The 23,334-nt window shown below is 34.9% G+C and overlaps 1 protein-coding gene across 5 annotated transcripts in view; it reads left to right on the plus strand.

Moving 5' to 3' along the window:
* The window catches only part of LOC148949305 (terminal nucleotidyltransferase 5C), an 88,282-nt gene that overhangs the window by 53,107 nt on the left and 11,841 nt on the right, over positions 1-23,334 (plus strand). Inside the window, exon 1 of one of the 5 annotated variants that reach the window (XM_089093332.1) lies at positions 12,248-12,523. The exons of 3 other annotated variants lie outside the window; for them this stretch is intronic. Coding sequence is in view for 1 of the 2 variants with exons in the window: in XM_089093330.1 (XP_088949456.1) it covers positions 13,120-13,122 (3 nt within the window). In the remaining variant the exon portion in view is untranslated. Of the gene's footprint in view, positions 1-12,247; positions 12,524-13,046; positions 13,123-23,334 lie in introns of those variants that run through there. One more of the 5 variants, XM_089093330.1, reaches the window with a different exon arrangement.

Genomic DNA, 23,334 nt, shown 5'->3' on the forward strand with positions numbered 1-23,334 from the left:
GTATTAAACAACCTGACCTGTCTTCGGGTATTCTGTGGATATAATATTGATTTTGAGTGCTTTTCCTTGACATTGGGTGATCACCTAACGTTAATTTCAAGTAGCTAACGTGCTACTTGTTGTTTTCCTATTGAAGCACAATTCTATCTAAATTATTTAGTTCAACATACCTGCTCTAGAGTGGAGTTCCTCCAATTTATTTAAGGGCATCCCATTCGAATGAAATAATTAATTAAGTGTAACACTTAAATAATTAAGTGTGCTGAAGTGCAGAAAGTTCTGGATTCTAGATCTAAATTGTATTTTTGATACAATTACTATATGTTTACGTTGTCTGCCTATTTATGCAAAATTTACTATTCAATTAGCTGAAAAGTATTGAATGATTATCTAATTTTAAAGTAATCATGTTGTGGTTTGAACAAACATTTCAAGATTATTGCCTTTTTTTCTTTTTGAATTAGCCTTAAATTGGATCTTCTTAAATATAAATCTTTATGTATTAAGAGCTGTGTTGCAAGTCCTTTGGGATTTCATGAGTACATACGAATTGGAGTACATAGCAACCGAGAAATTTATACATGAGCATATTCCTAGATTTAAAAAAAGTGAAACGGAAGTAACATCATAGCTGCTGAAAAACGGGATTTAGTGGTTCAATATTCCGTTAATTTCGTCGTGTAATGTTCAAGTGCCAGCGAAGATGACGAATAAACGTCACGTATGGACAAATCTGTATACACTTCTGCACAAATCATGGATACACACGTGTAAACATTGGTGGAGAGGGGATTCTCATGACTCCTCTTCTTCTAGTTGTGCTTTGAGGGTGCAAATGTACCTCATTTAGAGACGTAAAATGTTAAGTGTCGCTCTCTAAGTACAAAACACTAGGCTATTAAATCAATATTTTCTAAATTGCTCCCCGAGGATTTTAACACTTCTTGTGATAAAAAAAAAGTTTGAATGCTCCAGGTTTAGAGGAGGGTTTGCCTGTAGGGGGTTTAAAGTTGGAAATTTTCACCAGAGGAAAATTGTATGATATCAAATTCTGAAAAAAGGTTCAAGTTCCAGCTCTAAATATTGAAAAAATATTGCTCTGGTGATATTGAATCCAAATGGGTAATCTTTATCAAATTAGTGATTGATACTCAAAATAAATTCACATAAAAAGATGTCTCTTTTCTCTGGGATTTACTGATGCATATCATTTTTCAATATATTTTCTAATTAGGCAGTTTGTTTCTAATTGGTAACTTGGGAAGTCAAGGAATGTTATGATCAAGAATCCCCCCTCCCTGTAAAATAGCTTGCGGACGATTCAGCCTGAAAATTTCTCCTTAGCATTCTTTCATTTGAATAAGACTTTAATCTCTAATCGGTTTCTCGATCACTTCAGTAATACCCCCTTCCGTGGAAATTATTTCCTGGAAATCAAAACACGCGGAAAAAAGCCCTTTTATAATTCCCCCGGAACATCTTCACAAGAAAAAATTGATAAAGAGAATGTAAGACAATTAAAAAGAATTTCGTATAGTAATTCTGTCAAACCTCCCCAGTGTAACATTTCCTCTGAAATATTCACCCCCCCCCCTCCCGCAGAAATTTCCCTCTTCGAGGAAGATTCTCCCTATAGAAATCCACGCCCCCCCCCCCCAAAAAAAATAGTTTCTGTATACTTCCCAATAAAAATTCTATACGTAAATAATGGGCGAATTTCAAAACTTAAAGGCCTCTCCCCACGAACTGTGGGGGGTCATTTTACAGCTAAAAACCCATTTATTTGATCTTTCAACTATACTGAACAAAATGGCTATCTCAAGATTTTGACCAGATAATTTTTAGGGAAAAGTGGGCTTGGGAGTGGGCCCAGTTGCCCTCCAATCTTTTTGGTCGCTAGAAATTTTAACGTTCTTTCGAATGCACCCTCTCCCGATCTTCTAGGACCATTATTACAGTATGATCACCCCTGGAAAAAAAGAGAAATGAAAATGGATCCGTGATCTGTCTTCTGGCAAAAACACAAAATTTCACATTTCTGCAGATAGGAGCTTCAAACTTCTACAGTAGGGTTCCCTAACACGCTGAATCTGATGTTGTATTTTCATTAAGATTCCTTTAATTTTAGGAGGGGTTTCTCCCCTATTTCAAAAATCAGGCAAATTCTCTCAGGCTCGTAACTTTTAATGGGCCTAAACTTGATAAATCTTATATATTGGGAATCAGCAAAATAATCCGATTCTTTTGATGTATCTATTGATATTAAAATTCCGTTTTTCAGCTACTGCTGCAACCATGATTGAAATGAAAACTAAATATGTCCGATTTTTTTTTTTTTTTTTTTTTTTTTTTTTTTTCATAAAGAAAAATAGTTCTCAAGACATACAAAATCGATGCATAAAACATGTTACTGTCCGTTGTGAGTGGCATTGAATCTAAAATGGGTTTTGGTATCCAAATTTAAATAGTTTAGGCCTCCAGTCTGTTGTGATGTATTAAGAGCTAAACAAACATCCTCATGTGCAGGACTTTAGCCGCGTAGTTTCTTTTACGTCACAGAAATAAGTCTTGTTTAATGAATTCCTTGAGCTTTTCGACGTTAATTCGGTTAGCTGCATTTCCCTTCTTTTCAGAGAATTACTTCTATGGTTTCTTTTTTTGTTTATTTTTAAATGAGGAAGTTTCTTTAGTTCCAGGATGTGGAATACAGTAGTTTTTTTTTTTTTTTTTTTTTTGTATTGTTTAACCGAAACATGATAAATCTGTGCAGTCCTGAGTCCAATATCCAGACACCTTCTTAGAGAAACGGGAAAAGACTGCTCATTCTTCGCCACGAAGTGTACATCTGTGAGCACCAACTCTTCCTCTATGCATGACACTGTGCATGACATTTATGAAGGTTGGCAACCCTTTGGAAATGGGAAAGATTCCTCTTGTGCGTCTTTTTCCACTGTTTGTATTTGTCGATTGTCGAAATAACTTATAGGCCTATAACCGTATTTTTATGTAATTACTTGTAAGATCAGATTTTCCAGGTAGAAGTTCACACGCGTGAATATACAAATTAAATTCATATGATGGAGATTCTCAGCCTAGGCTAGCCTGTCACAAATCATTAATTTTATTATTTATTCTGAAGCTTTAATATAAACTTACAATGCTAAGTTTTTTCCGTCCTCCAATGGGAAGCGATAACTCTTTAAAATCGGCATTTCTTAGTAGGTTTCCATTTTTGTGGATCATCATACTTTTCGAATGGGCCCCGTCCTTTTCGTTTATATCTTTCTTTTTTCAGTCATGTCATATTTTTGTTTTTGCCTTTTGAATATCTTTTTCTTTAGCAAATAAATATGGCTTACATCACTTGCCAAGCATGTCAAATCAAGATTTTATTTGGTCGAAGTATTGTTTGTTCTTTGTCAGGTCCGCCATTTTATGGGTAGTTTTTAGAAACATCGTATTTTCAAGTTTTCTATATCTAAAACCAAGCTTTATATTCGCTCCAATATTCGGAACTAGAATTACTTTTTAGACGTTTTAACATCCTGCTTTGTAGTCTAGTTATATTGGTAAGCGGTAAAACCCAAAGGCATAGTATTCCTTAAGAGGAAAAAAAGTAGGAATTCGCAAAACCACCTGATCTTTTCAGAAGCTCAATTGGCCATGTACAATTTTTACTTTTTTTTAGATTTAGTGTCAACTCACATCAGTAATTTAACCTACTTGATTAACTCTTAAGGGGCTTTCATACTGCGAACGTAATTTTCTATGATAATTGGTTAAGGTTAACGTTCTATATCAATTAAAACTTTTCATACTTAGATAAGTCCTTTCACACTAAGCTATCGTATAAATCCGTAAAACCATCAGAATTATCATCTAAAATTATCACAATCAAACTATTTAAAAGTAAAAATATGGAATGGAGGTGGAGATTTAAGCTCTAATCAAGCGTGAAAGGTTTTATTGGAAGAGTTGCAAAATCTAGGAATTCCATTTTGTTGCTGTTGTATTGACTTTTCATTAACCTAATAGTGAAATTCTAAGTTGAGCTCGAGTCTTCCTGACACTGCCTACGTTACAGACAAAATTTGCTGTTTGTTTCGTAAGATTACATAACGTAACGTAAAGTCTTACGTTGTACTGATGTGAAAGGTCTTATGGCGTAGTGTGAAAGAACCATTAATGGTATGAGTGCAAAATAAAAGCACTTAGTGTATATTTCTTGAATAGTATTTGATTTATATAACTCATTCAGGGAAGGCTCATTGAAGCGAAAAGCAAATTTTCTGGGTCCTCTAAAACCAATTGGGGAACAACCTGACGCCCCTTCAACGCCCTAAGCTGCCTGTATTGCCAAGGTGGTATTAGATCCAACTTTGAAGAAAGTAATTTTACTGTGAAAGGATGAAAGATCCATAAATGTTCCTCCGAAAGTCGCATGACGAGTGTTGACCCTGGGGTAAGAGTCCCAAACTATGAAAGTAGCCTCTATAAAACAGAGGCTTCACACACACACACACACAGCTTCTGATCTACTAAGCTTCCAACTTGTCTTTTCATGCGGAAGTCCTTTCAAAGATATTTGATTATTCTATCAAGTCGGATTTCTAACAACAATTTCTACTAAGCTTCAAACTTTTGGTTTTCTTTTTTAAGGTTTTGGAATTGTTTTAATCCCGTTTTAAAATATATACAAATATTTTTGCAATTACCAGTTTTTTGCTGGTAACGGAATTTAATGTCTTTTCATACTGCAGTCTTTTCAAAGATATCTGATTATTTAAGCAAGTCGGATTTCTAACAACGATATGTACTAAGCTTTAAACTTTTGGTTTTCTTTTTTAAGGTTTTTGAATTGTTGTAATCCCTTGTCGAAATAGAGAATCATCATTTGTAACAATTGCAAATTTTCGTTTCTTGGGCCTTTCTACTGACATTATATAACTGGTTATGTTCAAACCTGTAAGCTTAATCAGTTAGCGAGTTGATTTTATCTAAAAAAAAAAAAAACAACTGATTTAACATTTTTAGGTATTTTTATTTGAATCAAAACATTATTGCTCAGGCACCGTAAATATTTTTGCAGTTTACATAATAACTTTAGCGATTCTGAACTGAATTAAAAAAATTTCAACTTTTTTTTCTTGTCTTAAAAAGACATTGCGTATACTTATATAAAAAGAAATTCGGTAATGATGTTTTTCTAACAACGATCTCTTCTAAGCTTAAAACTTTTCGTTTTCTTTTTTAAAGTTGTTGAATTGTTGTAATCTCTTGTTAAAATAAGCCCAAATATTTTTGCTATTAACATTTTTTTGCTCTTTACGCAATTTAATGTCTTTTCATGCTGGGTCTTTTCAAAGATGTTTGATTATTGAAGCAAGTCCAATTTCCAACAACGATTTCTGCTAAGCTTCAAACTTTTCGTTTTCTTTTTTAAGGCTTTTGAATTGTTAAAATTCCTTGTCAAAATATATACAAATATTTTTGCAATTACCAATTTATTGCTCTTTAAGCAATTTAATGTTAACTTTTCCATGCATGGAAATCTTCAATTTTTCCACTTAAGTGTGATAAGTGTGACAACTTCATTGCAATACTAATGTATATAAAAATGACGTCACTCACAGAGATTTTTTTTCTTCTAAAATTGAGGCTTTTCAACGAATTTTCTCAAACTTTTGACCTATCTAGATCGTTTTTTTAGGCGAGAATATCTCAGGTTACCAATTTTCCCGATAAAATATAGAGCCGTTTCAAGAAAAAATAAATACATACACAATTATTCCTCACTTATAAAGTTAGTAGGCTATATATATATATATATATATATATATATATATATATATATATATATATATATATATATATATATATATATATATATAATCGTAAAATTTGTATGATTGGAAAACCATAGGTAAGGTCCTAGAGCACGTGTCTCCTCAAGCTTCTTATAAAATCTGAAAAAAACTAAGTATGTTGTTCTCCTTTTTACTCCAGATCGTTCGTAAATTCGGCTAAAAAAAAAAATTTAGGGATTACTTAGGGAATAGTCCTGAATGATTAAATCCTAACCATTGAAATTCCTGAAGATCACATTATGACTGTCCCATATCAAAGGATACTAAGTACATATTTCATTACTGAATTTTCGTTTCCGTCTAAATTGGTTTCTAACGATTTGTCTGAGCTTGCTAACTACAAATCTAAAGTTAATAATGACATTTAGAGATCAAAAATCAAAACATATTAAGTGTATGTTTCACAAATGCTGGGCGTGGCATACCTTGTTGAAATCAGAGTTATATGAAGATTTTTCAGTCTGTATAGAGCGAATTTAAAATTTCGGCTTGAGCAGAAGTTAGCTTCTGCAATGCTAAATCTAAGACAGCAAAAATCATCATGAATGAAGAAATGATAACTAAAACAAACTGACAGGACAATTCACACTGTAGCCAGACTTAAAGCGAAAAAAAGCTAACGCAATTTATGATGATGCTACAGCTTTGAAAATCTTCAAACCAGAAGGCTTGAAGGCTTGAGACAGTTAATTTAGTTCTACTTAAAAAAAAGTTATTATCCTCACTTTGTTACACAGTTTATAGAATTAGCAGTATGATCATACCCTATCTCACCCATTATAAAAACCCGGACCAAGGTGCGAGTGCTCCAGGGAACGTTTTTGCAGATATAAACATAAGCGGCATTAGATCTTTTCACGGGTAGACAAGTCAGATTTCTCTTGGACACAAAACAAGTGGAAACGTGCTATTATGAATAATGCACTTTGTAACCATTTCTCATTGATTGACGGAAACAGACTAACCCGCTAATGTAGAAATAAGTGGGAGGAGCTTTTTGTTCGTACCGAGAATGAAGACCAGAAATGATCTGCGATAAACTTACTGGGTAATTCTATAAACTGTGCTTTGTTATAAGTAATCTATTTAGTTTTCAGTAAAGTTCAAATGACACTCTAGCCTTTGGGGGATTTGAAAGGCGGTTACACTTTATTCGAAGTAATTTCTGTTCGTTTTGAGTTTGCTTCATCGTAATATCTCTTTTCGGTTTCATTTCATTATTCATAGTAATTTCTGCAGTTTTTCAAATTGTGTTTTTTTTTCTCATGGTAACGCATTCTGAAGCTTTGAACTATGAAACAATTCTTAATTTTTTGTTGTTTTGTTTTCTTTTCTTTTAAAGGAAGGGGCTTTCCCTCCACCATTCGCCATGGAGGACCTCTGAAAATTGCTTTTCACCTTCGCCGCTTTAATCGCGCGTCGATGACGAGGCTCAGCATTTGGAAATATACATCAATTGCGAGAGTGGGTTTAAAAACAAGAAGAAAAACATAAAAGAAGGTAGCTGATACGTAAAAAAAAATCAGGGATTAGTGGGAATACGTAAATGTTCATCTCATTTATTGTCTACTAGCCTACAATAGACCATAGGCGGAACCAAACATATATATATATATATATATATGTATATATATGAAGCTGGAATTCTGTTGAAAAAATTACTGAAATTTGTTTCCATTCTCCATATATTAACAAAAATAACTATAATCCAATCCAATAAAATCCAATAATAATTGGATAAAAAATCCCATTAATTGGATAAAAATCCAATTTACTATAAAATAAAACAAAAATATACGAAAAAAACCGCTGTTAATTCAAGCCATTCGTATTTGCAAACCGCGGTGGATGCACTACGTTTAGAGATTTTTCCGACGGAGATTTTGTTTGTGTTGCTTGTTGGCCGATAGGGATGAGCAATTTTGCGGCATCCGACATGCATCAACTATACCTGCAGCAAAAGTGGTGACTCATCTTGAGTAAATTAAGAGTCAATGTTCACTTCACTTTAAATTGTTGCGTAACGATTTTTTTATTTAAATATACGTTTTTATTCAGCAAATTTTGCCAAAGGGAAAACACCGCTGACCTATGCCTTATGCCTATGCGTTTGACCTCTGACCTATGCCTATGCCAGAGCTCTGCGATGGCTACAGGAGCATGTTTTCAAAGTCTTTCAAATGTTTGTGTTATTACATCTAAGTATATGTTTCTAATTTACATCAATGATCAAAACCATAGGTACAAAGAGCTGATTTTTTTAAATGAGGGGGATGTTAAAGAAACTTTCCAAAGGAGTGGCGAAAACTTTGTAATTAGAATAGAATTTTCAGATCCTTTTTAGGGCGATTCTTTGGACTATCTCACCCTGCAGGATCGTATCCAGATGGACCTCGGCCAAATTTTAATATCTCGTGATTTCTGTATGATGCAAGCTAATTTTCAGATGTTCCGCCGATATTTTCTGTTTTCGTATATTCGCCTCCGTATCTCCATATATTCAAATAAATGTCTTGTTGCCTACTCTTTTGTGTGCAGGCTGACATTTTCAAGTACGTTTGTTGAGTTATTGTTCGCATTAGTTTTCAGTTCCAGAAATGCTTGTGCAAAAAAAAGAAGATCCTCCTTCAACTTGTTATACCCATAACCCAACCCTTTTTTCTAATTGATGTCAAATTTGTAACATTAAAACATGATTTGTACACTCGTCACGTTTTTATTCAAGACGCGTTATATTCTGTAATTGGTCATGCATCATCAGTTAGTTTTAAATGGGAAACCGTAATATTTCTTAATTTCAATTGCTTTTCAATTCGAAACAAAATGTAGCTATCATTTTATGATGGCTGTTGCCATCATTTCTGGTAACTTCACTGTAAATGCCCAGATTTTTGGTTTTAGGCAGTTTAAAGTAAGAAATATGCTTTTATAACTTGAAACAGAATACTCGTAGGGTCGTAGCTATTTTAATTTTCTGGTGAGGGGAGGGTGGCCATGCCATTTTTTGATGGGTATTCAACTACGGGGAAATGTTCCTTCCATTGTATAAATGAAAAATTCATGTCTATATAATTTCTTACAACTCGTGGGGGGGGGGGGGGTAAACCTGGTGCTTGGACTCTCCCCCATCTGTATGACATGTCAGATAAACACGCCTTTCGAAATATTTTAGATTCTACGCACTTTAAGTCGAAAAGACCATACATTTTTGTATTCAATCAATTTGTGTTGAATTAATACGCTCGGAAAACAATGGGTGAATAAAATTTAAGCACAAAAATATATCATGCAGCTTGGTGTTGCGAGTTTTCATACTAGTGTTTCAATGTTTAGAATGCCGTATTCCAGTGTAGCTATGTGAAACATAAAGGACCCTGTGCTGTTTTAGTGCCAAGCAAAGTATAATCACCTACGGAACAAGTACTGACAAAACCTATCCTCTCCACACAAAAAAAGTGACCCTTTGTATACCTATGCGAACCTGGCCACTTAAAACCGTAGTTACATAATTCATCCCGGTCACTCGTTGCCTGAATCACGCTCTAGCATAATTATTGGCCGGAGCAAAGTACTTTGGCTCGGAGCGATTAAGTAGTACAACATTTTGCGTCTAGAGGCGCTGAGGTACGCGGGGTCACTTTTGGAGAGTTTTGTCAGTACTTGTTCCGTAGGTGATTATACTTTGGTGCCAAAGAAAGTCTTGGATCTTAAAAAGTTCCTCGACAAATATGTTTAGGTTTAAGACATTTATTTGCTGGGGAAAATGATTCAGGATTTTGTTCCGAAGTCAGTACTGTCAGTTGTGTTCACATAGTAACACGGGGTTTAATATGGGGAATAGGGATTTATGCGCAAAGAGTTCTGTAAGTTCAACTTGTTTTCCACTGATGTCCTCTAAGGAAATGTGTCTTATTCTTAGAATCCTTTGTTCGAAAATAAATGGTAATAGGCTAAGGTTTTTTGCTGTTTTTTTTTTTTTTTTTTTTTTTTTTAAACCCGATATAATAACTTTTAAATAAAATAATTATGGTCTTTTGAGTGACCTGTGTTTAGCGTACATAGAACAAATACTACATCACTATTTTAACAACAAGATGGTGTTTCCTAAATTATCACCCCCACCCCCCCAAAAATTTTTTTAGAAAAATCTGCACGTCTGCTTCGAGGCAGCCAACTCGTTTCTGTTGCTAGGTTAATTGTATATATGGTTAAATTCAGGAACTGAGTCGACCCTTTCATCTTGACAACGCCTCTTTTTGCATAGGCCTGCAAATATTTGCTCGGATCCCTTAGTGCCCAATATCGAGTTTAATTTTACCGTTGGGGTGATCTATTGATAAATTGATGCGGACTTAAAGATCAGAGGGTTGATGTTCTGTCACAAATTTGAAGGGGGTTTTCAGTTCTGTGCATCGTTTCACTTTCTTTAATGTTATGATTTGATGGTGAAGGACAATTTCGATAGCTTGTATCATCATAAATTATATAAAATTGTCTCATTCATTGTTTAAAAACTTCACACATTAATTAAAAAAGAAGAAAATGAAAATTATTTTTAGGTTGTCTTACCGTTTAGAATCTTGTTTCTTGTGTAGTAATCTGTAGGCCTATTTTAGAAAATTAAATGTCAATGTCGTGAATTTTCGAAATAGTGAAATGAAGCAACACTTTGTAAAGATTTAAAAAAAAGGAAGTTACAAGTTACGCTTGTTTTTCTTTATTTTTTATTATTATTTTTTTTTGTATTGGCAATCACCGACACTTGTGATTGACGTCATAAATTCCGTAACGTTTTAAAATTCAAGCAGGATAGTATTTTTTTTCGTTTCCAAAGTTTGAAGTAATTTTTGCGATTACAAAATAATTTGCGGGTTAAAAATATTCATTCATTGGCCTGCAGAGGATAACTCTTATGGCTCGTTATTCCATTCCCAGAGACATGTACAGGGAGTTTTCTGAAGGTAGGGAGGTTTTTAAAAAACAGATGAATTATCCGGGATTGTGAAGTGTATAAAGTCCTTAAAACGTCAGGATTTTAGCGAGGCTTGGTGAATAATCGGCGCATATTCTTATGAATATGCTTAGAATTTCATTTTAGGTATTTCCAAGTTTCTATATAAGGCTATTCAGTTATGAAGTTGAAAAACTTTTTGATGTTTTACTTGCAAAAATTGAATACTTTTAACGTCAGCTCAGTGTTACACCATAGGTTACTTCGCATTCGCAGCAATTGTGGACGTTAAAATGGATAAAACCTGGAAGGCACTCAGTTGTATGAACATAATTGAACACAGATTAATGAGGGAATTCTCCCCTTACTCTTAGTGGGAAAATTGAAAATATAACATGCATTTTTTTCGGACTTGCGTTCATATCGAGGGTTTGCTGTGGCTTTTGGACAGTTCAGTTCAGTTCAATATGGGTTTTAATTAAAAAAAAATATATATAAAAATACACTTAACTCAATTCCTTGTGCATTGATGCACGTTTGGGCCCGTAATAATTACACACTCTAAATACAGCGTGGCCTCCTGTCCTCTCCAATTTCCATCGCGAACCGCCATCAAATAATAATAAATTTAACACAACTTCTCCTCCGCTCACACCCCTTGAAGTATCGCATGAATGAACTTTGCTGCTCGTATGGTGCACGAGATGTAAATAAGGTGTTGGAAAGTTGGCAGCCCCTCGATTTATACCGTACGCCTTTGACGGCATCTCTGCATAGAGGCTGGTCGTTGCAACTTGCAAGAGCTATTCTGTGCTGTAATCAAATTTTGTGCAATTTACCGGGGTTCCCACGGAGAATAATAATACATTTTATGTTTTAAAGTAGGATGACTGGAAAATGAGCCGTTCTATAATATTGCTGACATAACCAATTGATACAAACGAATAAATGATCACAGATGGACTGAGGTCAAAACCTGAGTTTTGCCTGTGATGTGTTCTGTCCTTCGACGATCGAGAGGGAAAAGAGGATTTTCTCCAGTAAAACTAATCCAAACCCCCAGCCCTTGCATAAAAACTCAAAAAAGTATTGCCATAAATGTACTTTTTAATGCTCCGAACTCTCCTCGCCTTGAACAAACCGGTCTCCCTCCCAAAGCTTAGATGTTTATGTACCAAAAATGGCGTTTCTGCACGTTATTAAACTGCAGTGTCGGTTCAGTGGCCGATACCGCTTTTTTCCTCTCTTCCGCATCTGTTTAGTATTGACGTTAATCTGGAGGTCATAAAATTGAAACCTGGTTGTAATAACTTACTAAAAGTGGAAAGGTATCTGGTTTCTTAGTTGTTCAATAATTGATTCATAATTCTTTTAAGAGAGAAAGGTATACATATTTACCAAATAAACCATTGGTGCTTGCCAAAAATTGTGTCTCAGCTCGGTAAAACATTGCAATTTATGCATTTGATTTCCTATTGAGTACATAGGAAAGCATAGGAAGCATTGTGTAAAATCAGGCGGCTATCGCATGAACACACTATATGACGATTATGCTCACATTCATTGAGTCCTTTTTGTTTTCATACTAACGTTGAAATTGACGTACTCACGGCAACGTCCTAGATTCTCATGACCAACAAAAACAGTGTAAAAGCATTAGGCTTCTCATGTGAAGTTTGGATTTTTGTGCAGTCGACGTGTTCAGGTGACGTCTTCTTTATGTAATTGTTTTCCATTAAGAATATCCCTTATTGTTACCATGAAAATAATTCATCTGGTTGGTCAAAGTGAATTTTCATATTTATCATCGCTATCAATTACTTTAAAAATGTTTTTTATTTGAAATTTTGAACTGATGTAATAACGATCTCTCAATAAAATTATCTCCCCTCCTCTCTTTCTCCATCTTCCCCCTCTATCTCTCTCTCTATCCCCCTCTATCATGGTCGAGAAATAAAATGCGCATACATCCAAAAATGCATACGCCCAAGAACCAACACAAATGTTGCTGTTCCCAACGGTTTATTTAAAGCATGTTATGTATCACGTTTCGTTTCTTCTGTCCATAATCATTTTTTATTTGTGAAGTTGTGATTTCGAATTGACGACTGTTGCCCAATCCAGTTTTTTTTTTTCAAAGGATGATTTTTTGTCATGATCTGGGATAAGGATAATACTTCTGTGATAGAGTTATAATTTTCCGGTTTTCAAAGTAGTGGCACTTTAGTCTTTGAGAAGCTCAGTTAGATTCAGGCTGGCTTGGCATAAAGGTTCTAGAAGTTTCTGGATACTTAGACTACGATGGTTCGTACCTAATTTTTTTTTTGCGATATTTGACGTACAGGTTATACTGAACGAGGACTTTGGATAGTATATTGGAAATAAAAATACGAGAAAAAAATTCCATATTTTCTCATGTGGCTTTTCATAAGAGGTCATCCCTGGTCACAAGGTTAATTTGGAAAATTATCGAGATTGGTCCAAGGGACCTCTAACTTATCGAAGGGCTTGTCTGTAGGGACTCGGAAGTTTCATATTTACTTAAAAATGTTTTTTTTCAATTTTTTGTTTTTCTAGTTAGTGATAAAGATGTTCCGTTTTATACTGATTCTGGCTTTAATAGCTCTGGCTAACCATTCGAAAGAAAGCTGTGCCGAGATATGGCTTTAATAAAATCGATTTTTGGGATCAGAATAAAAATTGGGGTATATGCGTGGAATGATTCCCATTCTGAACTAAGTGCTATAGAACAAAACAGTTGAGCCATTCGATTTGTGTTTCCAAGTAATATGGTCGCTACGGGGATAATTGTATCCCCCGCCCTCTATTTATGTTGGGACCAGATACTACTGTAGGCCATATACAAAGCTTTGCTGATTCTGTTGCTTTTCAATGCTTTTTTTACTTGACAACAGTTGGTTCATAATACGAAATAATGCCAATAAAAAAACAAACATAATCTTTCAATTTAAAATCTTATGCTAAATTGATATTACAACATTTGTTGCAAATAAGTGTGTTATTATGCGACCACTTTCAAGGAACTTCACAGTTTATAAATTTGGGTTTCCAGGCAGTGTCGTAATTTCGTCAAAATCCTGGAGGGGGGGGGCAAATTTTTAGCCAATTTTCCCAAATAAAGTGAAAATGACAGGAAAAACTTAAAAATGAGCCATTTTGAACCAAGAAAAGGTAAAAAAAAAGTAAAGGATGCGGCACTAGACCCTTAAGGTCCAAATCGACGTGCTGATCTCCGTCTCAAGGCCCTTCAGCCAGGAAGTGCAATGGGGGGATGGGGGCCAGCCATCCAATGCTTTCGCAAACCTTTCTTGTATACCTTCCCCAGATTTCTCCAGCTACCCATTTAGAGCTGGGTCGACCCCATAATATAGTACTATATTGTACTATAAAGATACTTTATAGTACTACAAAGGTAAATATATACTAAAGAAGACTAATCCGCTTCTGTTGATTCTTAAATTATGCAAGCTTATGTAAGTTTTCACAAGATTTTTGACGAAATTAAATTTCAGCTGAGGGGGGGGGCCAAAGAGAGGCCTGGGAGGATCAGTTGTCCCCCCCCCTCTCTGCCCCATAGTATACTACGCCCCTGTTTTCAGATAGGTGGGTTTTTTCTGCACGAATGGGACAAATTGCATTTGCTTGATAAAATTTGACGGAAAATGAGCAAAATGATATATTGTTTTCAACCGACAAAATTAAAACAAAAACTAAGAATAAACAAAAGATTAATAATAATTTAACTACTACTACTATTACTACTAAAATCCCACGGCAGCATCAAGCCGCCTGAGGTCAACACAGCTACGCACGCTCTTCCTCCATCCCAATATATTCAAAACATCCCTCTTTGCACCCTCCCAGAAAGTTTTCATTTCCCTTAAATCTTAATTCAACTTTAATCTTAATCCCATAATTCAGCATTCTTTTCAAATTTAATTATCACTGTATTCATAATTGTGCCCCTGCCTTCCCCCTAGGCTATATTCAGAAATTTACTCATTTTCTTTTTTTTTCAAAGTGGCTTGATTTGGCATTATGGGGCCCATTGTTGATGAGAAATAAGCACAAAAAAACTATACCAATTCGCGAAATCAGCAAACCTTTGTATATAGCCTAGGGTGCATCTGAGGGTGCTTAAGGGGGCTGGGGTTTGGATTTATAGAGATATGTTTTATAAAAAAAATTCCATAAATGTGGAATAGATGATTGTAATATCAACCTAGTATTAGATTTCGAATCAAATGCTATGTTTTTGTCTTTGTTTTACTTGTAAAAGAAATATACATTCCAAAAAATGCCCAAAAAATAAAAAATGTCTTACATCATTACTCTGAAATACCAACTTAGCATTAGATGTAGAATTGAATGTTATGTTTCTAACTTCGTTTTTAAAGCAATAAATAATAAGGAACAAGTTTTTCACTCAAAATTGTATTTGCATGGATAGCTATTAGTATATTTGGAAAGAGCGTTAAAAAGTGCATCGAGTAAGTATATAGATCGTTCAGCTAGCGAATATATCTAAACATTTATAAATTTACCAATGAAATACAAAAATGGCCGAGAAGTCCTCAATGAAAAATATTATAAAAAAAAGTCCTTACAAAAGAACTTACCAAGTACAGGGTTAAGCCTTTTTCTTTTATTTGGGACGCCAAGAAAATGGAATCTTTTCTTGTTCTATATTTATATATATATAAAAAAGAAAGCTTTTAAGACATTCAAGCCCGATACATAACCAGTTTGAGGCAACATGTTTTTAGATTCTGCTTTCGGATTAGTTAAAACATTGAAATTTTTTTCCTCGTTTGGATCCATAGCTTTTATTCACTTTGGAGTTGTAAAAAATGTATGAGAGAACACATTTAAAAGGTGGTATTCCCCAGCAAATCTTTCTAATGTAAACTCTTATCAGTAGTAGCCTAAGCCGAAACTTGATAAAGCGCATATATTTTGAATATGTCAAAAGAGAATATTCTACGCTATTTGGAAAAACAAAAAGGTCAATATGAAAACAAAAATATGAGTTTTCAGTAAAATCTTGAAATTGAAATAAGTAGACACAGTGGAATTTGTCTGTTTTTTTTTTAGATAGACTCGTAAAATTTCTCACTTCTTTATAGACTGTTTTAGAACACAAAAAATAGAGGACGGTTAAATATATTTCACGTAAGCTTCTAGAAAATAATGTTTCGCCTATTAGGCCTTATCATCCACCTATGGACTATTATGCCTTATAATTTACTAGTCCATTTTTAGATCTTAATCCCCTTTGTTTTTGTTTTTATTCCATCGGGGACTGTATTTTTGTGTGTGCCCACGCATTTCCCTCCTTTGGAATTACGCAAAAGAAATCCATCGATTTTCTGTAAGGTTTTGTGGAACAGTTCTTAGAATGTGTTTTCTGTTAATGCTTGTTTAATCGGATGACGCACTTTGAGCCTTAGTTGGACTTAACTTATTGAAATAATTATTTTGGCTTTTTGATAGTAAAAAGGTATCCGAAATGACATTGTGACTTCTTTTGTTCGCGTTTAGGACTCACTAATTGAGCAGTTTGTCTTCTAAACCGGTTAGATTGATAAGAAAGAAAAATATAGCGGTGAGAAGTGGCAACCAATGACCATTGTTGGTTCTGCAATATCTAAGTTAATGCATCGCTTTTTGGGCAGTCAAATTTTTGATCCCAGAGAATTTTTCTATCAATACCAAAAGAAATAAGAAAAGAACATGTATCTGTTCACTTTTTTTAACCAACAATGAGTACATGAGAACTATAATTAATGAAAATCTCGTAAATGACGCGCTCGCGGTAAAACAGTCAAGACAGATACCTTTTGCATCTAAAGAATTAAGTTATGCCCAGCAATGAAAACGGCAAAAAGCTATGCGTTACCTGAATCACATGGGCACTAGCAGACACTTTTTTTGGGGGGGGGGGGGACTTGCACCAGTTTTTCAGAGAAATGCAATAGTATGAACAATATGTTTTTAGGAAAAAGAGTAATGTTATACCTTTTCCCGAAAATTATAAAACTGTGCACTATTAGTCTTCCTGTATAGAGGGGGCTGATCAGCACTATTTACCAATCCTCCCTCCCTATGGGTAACCACGCCTATTCTCCTGGTCTGGAAAATACTATAGATTTTGATTATGTTAGAGTATGCAAAGGATGTATTTTAAGTGTACTTAAGCTAAATTAAATTGGCTACAGAATACACTATTCAACGACCAAATATTTTTTTGTCACCCTAGAGCATTCGACTTCATTAGAACTCCATTATAAAGAAATTAAGTTGAGCCATTACAATGCTTTGATACTAAAACTAAAAAGCATAAAAATTGCACTTTTACTGATTTGGCATATGGGTTGTTTAATTGACCAAACCCTAGAAAACAGTAAGATAAATTTCTTTGCATTTTTTGAATGGAATTGAAGAACTCGGCACTGGGGGCTATGTTTAGTTTATTTTTGGTCAATTTATTCGCAAGTGAAATAAACCAATTTGGTTTAAAATATGTAAATAGTTATCTTCTGAAAAATCCAAATCGTTAACTTGGACTGTTCAAAATTGACTGCTTGCACCCATAATTTCTTAACATCAAATATCTTGCTACCATGCCCTCTGTTTGTATCTTCCTGATCCTCAAGAAGTCTATATCCTCCATTTCACATTCCCTTAATGCTCTCCTCTTCCCTTACCTCCTTCTCATTCTCCTAAAATCTCTCATTTGGGAAGTTCTTATTCAAAGCCCTTCCCTATCAGGGGCGTTCACAAAATGTAGGGGGGGAGCAAAATGTATTCATAACAATATAAGGGGGTGAGTTGTTGTTTTTTCAATGACAATATAAAAAAATATAGGGGGGGGGGGCAATATCTTGGTGGGGGTTATCGTTAGAAAATGAATTTAAAATGCCTGCATTTGTCAGTCAAGCTGTGAATGTGTTAGGTAGTCTTTCAATATCGTAACTTTCCATGTTGATATTCTCGTATTATTTAAATTATTAACTAAAAAAATTAAATAATTAATCATTTCATATTATTTCAATTATTTAAACCCCAGAAAAGAAACCATGGTTTTTCATGCGGGAATAGGGACTTACAAAGGAGCTGGCTTATCGCGGATTAGAAATCAAACAGTTCGTGGTAACGAACTGTAAGTAGACCCCGGCGCCGCGCCGATTAGGGAAGACCAGCGGCGGCGGGGCCAAAAACAGCGCGCCGCGCCGCCGGTAAGATGTCGGTGGCGCGCCGCCGGCGAGATCAATGTTGACCGCAAACATTCATGTTTTCATCAGTCTTTCTCAAATCACAGCTTAACTTTACAACAGATTCGAGTCTATTCATGAGTTCAAAAATTCACAAGTCGCTGGCTGGAAACTGGTCTTCTTCGTTATTCATCAAGAGAAGTAGAAATCTGGTAGAAACGAAATGGCTGTGGCGTTTCAGAACCCTTATATAATACGAGTAGTGGAAGTATCTATTAGCTATGTATTCTTAACATAAATAATTGTCAAAATTAGTAGTTTTTTCATCGAGCAATACTGCATATAAAACTTCAAATACCGTATTACAAAATTCGTCAGTTATCTGGGTAAAAACTTTGAATATAACTTTGAACTTAGAAGCTTAATTTTTTCATAATGCCCTTTGCCTATATCTGTTTTGTCACCTTTAAAAAAGTTGAAATGGGCGACTTTGATAATGATTGGTTCTTTTTTTTTGCTCTTTTGGATTCCTAAAGAGCCTTCTTGTATTAAAAACTGGTTTTTAATAACAATTTAAACAAAAATGTATTTTAAAGTTTTTTTTGCTCTATTATAAAATATATGTCATGTAGGCTAAGGCTGAACTGCTGCTTTTTTATTGCTTTTGGCTGCTCTTTTGGATATTATTCATTTTTTCTTTTGGGGGTTCATTCCAAATTATAAACTGATAAATACCTAATATCAGTCAAATTGTAAACTGCATCTAAAATGAGTAAATTGATCAAATTGAAAAATACATGATGAACACTTCACTTGAGAACACTTTAATTACAATGAAACAAAAAACACTTAATGGGTTATTCGGTATGAAGAAAAATGAAGTGCCAGCTATTTTCTTAGGTAAAAAATGAAAAGCTCATCCGTTTTAAATGTAATTAAATGAAATAATATGCAGACTGAAGTAGCTCCAGGAAGATTTTGGTAATCATTTGTGGGGTGATCAAATTTCTTAAACCACTGTAGATACGTAAGAACTTTGCAACATGTAGTACCTTGAGGTCATAAGACTGTCAAAGACTCCTACTTGAACCTCCCAAATCGACAACCTTTATTATGACTTGGCCTTTTAATGTAACTTGGGCACTAGACCAAGGGCGCCATTGTCACTCGAGCGCAACGTTAGGTGGGGATGACGATATCGCTCTCGTCACACCAATTCGTTTTAGTGTGAATCTGCCTGGTACTTATAAATGAATGTTTTTAAATTAAACCCGTTTAATAAATAAGAAAAAAAAAACGGGTTGGACGCATATCTCTTTTTCCCTTTGGACGAAAAAACCATGCAAGTGCTGTATCAAGTATAACTCACAAAAATCTTGTTCATTTTTGTCAACTTTTTGGCATCCCTGCTTTCAATAAAAAAAAAACAAGGTACTATCACTTAAATATAATAACTCCCTATGCACCCCCGCCCCCTCTGTATACCATTTTGATAGGATACCGTCTCTGCTTTAAATATAAAAAAAATTAACTTATTGGCACCCCTGCTTTAAATTTTTTTTTTGAGGTATTATCATTTAAATATGATAGCTCACTACCCCCCCCCCTCTCTGGATACCACCTTGATATGATGCAGTCTCGGCTATAAATTAAAAAAAAATTAACTGTTTGGGATCACTGCTGTCAATACAGAAATTTCGATATATTTTAATTTAAATTTAATACCTCCCTACCCACTCTTGATAACACATTGATAGTATAACGTCTCAGCTTTACATTATAAAAAAAGCTTAATTAATAATTAAATATGTCACTATATTGTTAAAAAAAAAACACAAAATAACGTTAAAAAACCTATTGTTCATTGAAAAAAAAAAATTGAGAGTATGAGTACAATGGGTAAAAATACAAAAACAAAAATGAATAAATTATTCAGATATACCTCAAATTATTGAAAAACTGAGTCATAGATTCTTCGTGACATTCAATAAAATCCAAAGAATCTAATTAAAAGGGAGCACACACAAAGCCAAATTAGGCCAGTAGCCTATGAGAAATCGCAAAATACCCAAGACAATGAACAAGTCCTAATGGGGGGCCCTGGGTCAATCAAAATATTTCAATGGTTTCCCAGGGAATTTGATATCATTTTCTTCTGTCTCCACTTTAGATGAAAAAAATAATTATCTTTTTTGCATCCCTGCTTTCAATGAAAAAAAATGAGGTATTATCATTTAAAAATGATATCCCCCTATCCCCCCCCCGAGAGGTAGTAATTTACAATTTATTTATGAATCATATTTTTGGGGTAACTTGAGGTTCAATCTTTAATTCCCCAACCTTGTACATAGCTTAGTGTATAGCTAAATTTTGTCTCAATAGAAGGTTTTTTTTTCGGGGGTGACGGGGGGTAAAAATGTTTCAGAAAGAAGATTGTATTTTGTATCTGGCGTTCAACAATTGAGTATTAAACATTATGAAAATCTTCTCTAAAAACAGCAAAAAAAAAAAAAAATCTGCAAATTTACAATTCAGCTGTAGGAACAATCTGTCGCCTGTCAATTTCAAAATCCAACTGAAGTCTGAAGCTGTATAGTAGTGAATGCGTTCTATAATTCTATTCAACTTGAAAATAAAGTTCTCGACTATGCATGATGTAAGAAATAGCGATTGGGAAACTGCATTTGAAATGATTTAAACTCATTTCATAAAGACGATACTTGTTTTTGTCACCATATGAAGAACTGTGTATATTGCAATATTTGCAATTGCATATTGCCTCTGTCTGGTTTTTATGCAAAGTAACAAAAGAGACGAAAATTAATGAACAAGAGAGTAGTGAAGAATTATGGTATGCAAAGTAATATTTGGCAGGGAAAGTCACTGGTGATAAATCGCTAGGTGTGGCACCATGATTGTGTGATTTTTGGGGAACCAAATTTTTTTTCGGGGTGACGCATAGATTTTCGGGGAAATACCCGGAAATTCGGGGATAGTGCAAGCCCTGCTTGATCTCTAATCAGGAAAATCGAAATACTATACCACATGAGAAGAAAAATCTCCGACTTTGTGGTTGACGCAATTAAGAATCGCTGCAAAATTAAGTTAAAGTCGACCAATCGCTACCGCCTATGCCGGCGGCGGCACGCCTGCGTCGCGCCGGTGGCGTTCGGTCGATCCGCGGGCGCGGTGCCGGGGTCTAACTGTAAGTATGGAGCGACCCGGCTCAATAGTAACCAAAACTCTAAAAACCGGAATTTTAATACCAATAGATACATCAATAGAATCAGATTTTTATGCGGGTTTCAAATATATGTTTCATTAAGTTTAGTCTTACCCATCGAAAGTTAAGCGCCTGAGAAAATTTATCTTTTTTAAAAAGGGGAAAGCAACCCCTAAGAGTCTCAGAACTTTTGTGAAACTCGCACCATCAGGTTCAGTGTATCACAGAACACTACTACAGAGGTTTCAAGTTCTTATCTGCAAAAATGCAGAATTTTGTATTTTTTGCCAAAAGAAAGATCATAGATGCGTGTTTTTTTTATGTTTTTTTTTTTATTATTTTTTTTCCAGGGGTAATCGTATCGATCCAGTAGTCCTAGAATATCGTTAGAGGGCTCATCTGAACGGAAACTAAAAGTTCTAGTGCCCTTTTTAAGTGACCAAAAAAATTGGAGGGTAACTTGGCCCCCTCCCGCGCTCATTTTTTCCACAAACTCACCCAATTAAATTTTGAGACAGCCATTTTGTTCAGCATAGTCGAAAACCTAATAAATATGTCTTTTAGGTTGATTTAGGCCCCCACAGTTCCCGGAGGAAGGGCTGCAAGTTATGAACTTTGCCCATTGTTTACATATAGTATGGGCAGTATAATATGGTTAATGGGAAGTATACAGACGTTTCAAGAGGGATTTTTTTCTGGTTGGGGGGGTCTGAGGAAGGGGTTACTGGGGAGGATCTTTCCAAGGAGGATGTTTCCTTGGGGGAAGCGACATTTCTATGAAGGGGGCACCGGATCTCCCAGTATTATTTACAAAATGATCAGAAATTAAAAAAAAACAAATTTTTTCAACTGAAAGTAAGGAGCAACATTAAAACTTAAAACAAACAGAAATTATTACGTATATGAGGGGGTTCGCCCTCTAGTCAATACCTCGCCCTTTACACTAAAGTTTTTAGTACTTTCAAAAGAGCTGTCTATTCTAATTAACCGGCCTTTGTGATTCAGGAGTTTTTGATTCGAACAAAATTCGAACTATAGCATAAAGAGCGACGTATTGACTAGAGGTAAACTCCCTAATATACCTAATAAAAACATACAAATATAGAAGTTCGTTGCGTAAGTTAATTCGTAAGTTAGGTCAGAACAAAATTTCGAGAAAGCCAGAAAATTAATATGCAAATGTCATTCTAATTATTCATGTACGGTGAGCCAAAATCAAAGCTGCATTAGTTCAAAAACGTTCAGAAATTAAATAAAAAAAAACAAGTTTTTTTAACTGAAAGTAAGGAGCGACCTTAAAACGTAAAACGAACAGAAATTATTCTGTATGTGAAAGGGGCTGTTCCCTCCTCAGCGCCTCACTCTTTGCGCTAAAGTTCTTTATTGTTTAAAAAATAGAGCTGTGAGAAAGAGTCGAACTTAAGCGTAAAGAGCGAGGCGTTGAGGAGGGGACAGTCCCCTCCATACATGGAATAATTTATGTTCGTATTAAATGGTAAAGTTGCTCCTTACTTTCAGTTAAAAAAAACGTTCTTTTTTTATTTAATTTCTTATAGGTTGGACAGAGAGGCTATAACCCTTCTTTGGTAGTCAAAATTACTGAAGGTCTTGGTAAATGATTGCTCGGAGCCAATGGACCTTTGTGGCCTGAGGCTCGGTTCATTTTGGTGACTTCATTCATAGCATAAAAAAGATTGTTTCCACAGGAGATGGATAAATTAATACCCTGGCTCTCCACCCCACAGTTCTGCTGAAACGACCCACTGGAATTCAAGTTTACAGTGCCAAACTCCCATATAAATCTCTTCAAGTTCGATATAATCTTAAGAAAACCTTTTGACTATGGGGCCTGGGCGCGTAGAAAGGAATTTTTCAGGGGAAAAATAGTAAAAGAATCGGGGGGGGGGGGGTAATAAACAGCAAATCATATTTGAAAGTTCGAATAAAAAGTTCCCAAAAAGTCAATAAATTTAGAATCTTGCCCCCTTCTTGCTTACTTCTCTTTGGACTCGTGTAAGGGAGGAGGTAACCTTCTCCCTATGAAAATAAAAATGCCAA

This window comes from Artemia sp. Qi Xiang Cuo, chromosome 8 (genome assembly GCF_049724085.1).
Source record: "Artemia sp. Qi Xiang Cuo chromosome 8, ASM4972408v1, whole genome shotgun sequence".
Lineage (NCBI taxonomy): Eukaryota > Metazoa > Arthropoda > Branchiopoda > Anostraca > Artemiidae > Artemia > Artemia sp. Qi Xiang Cuo.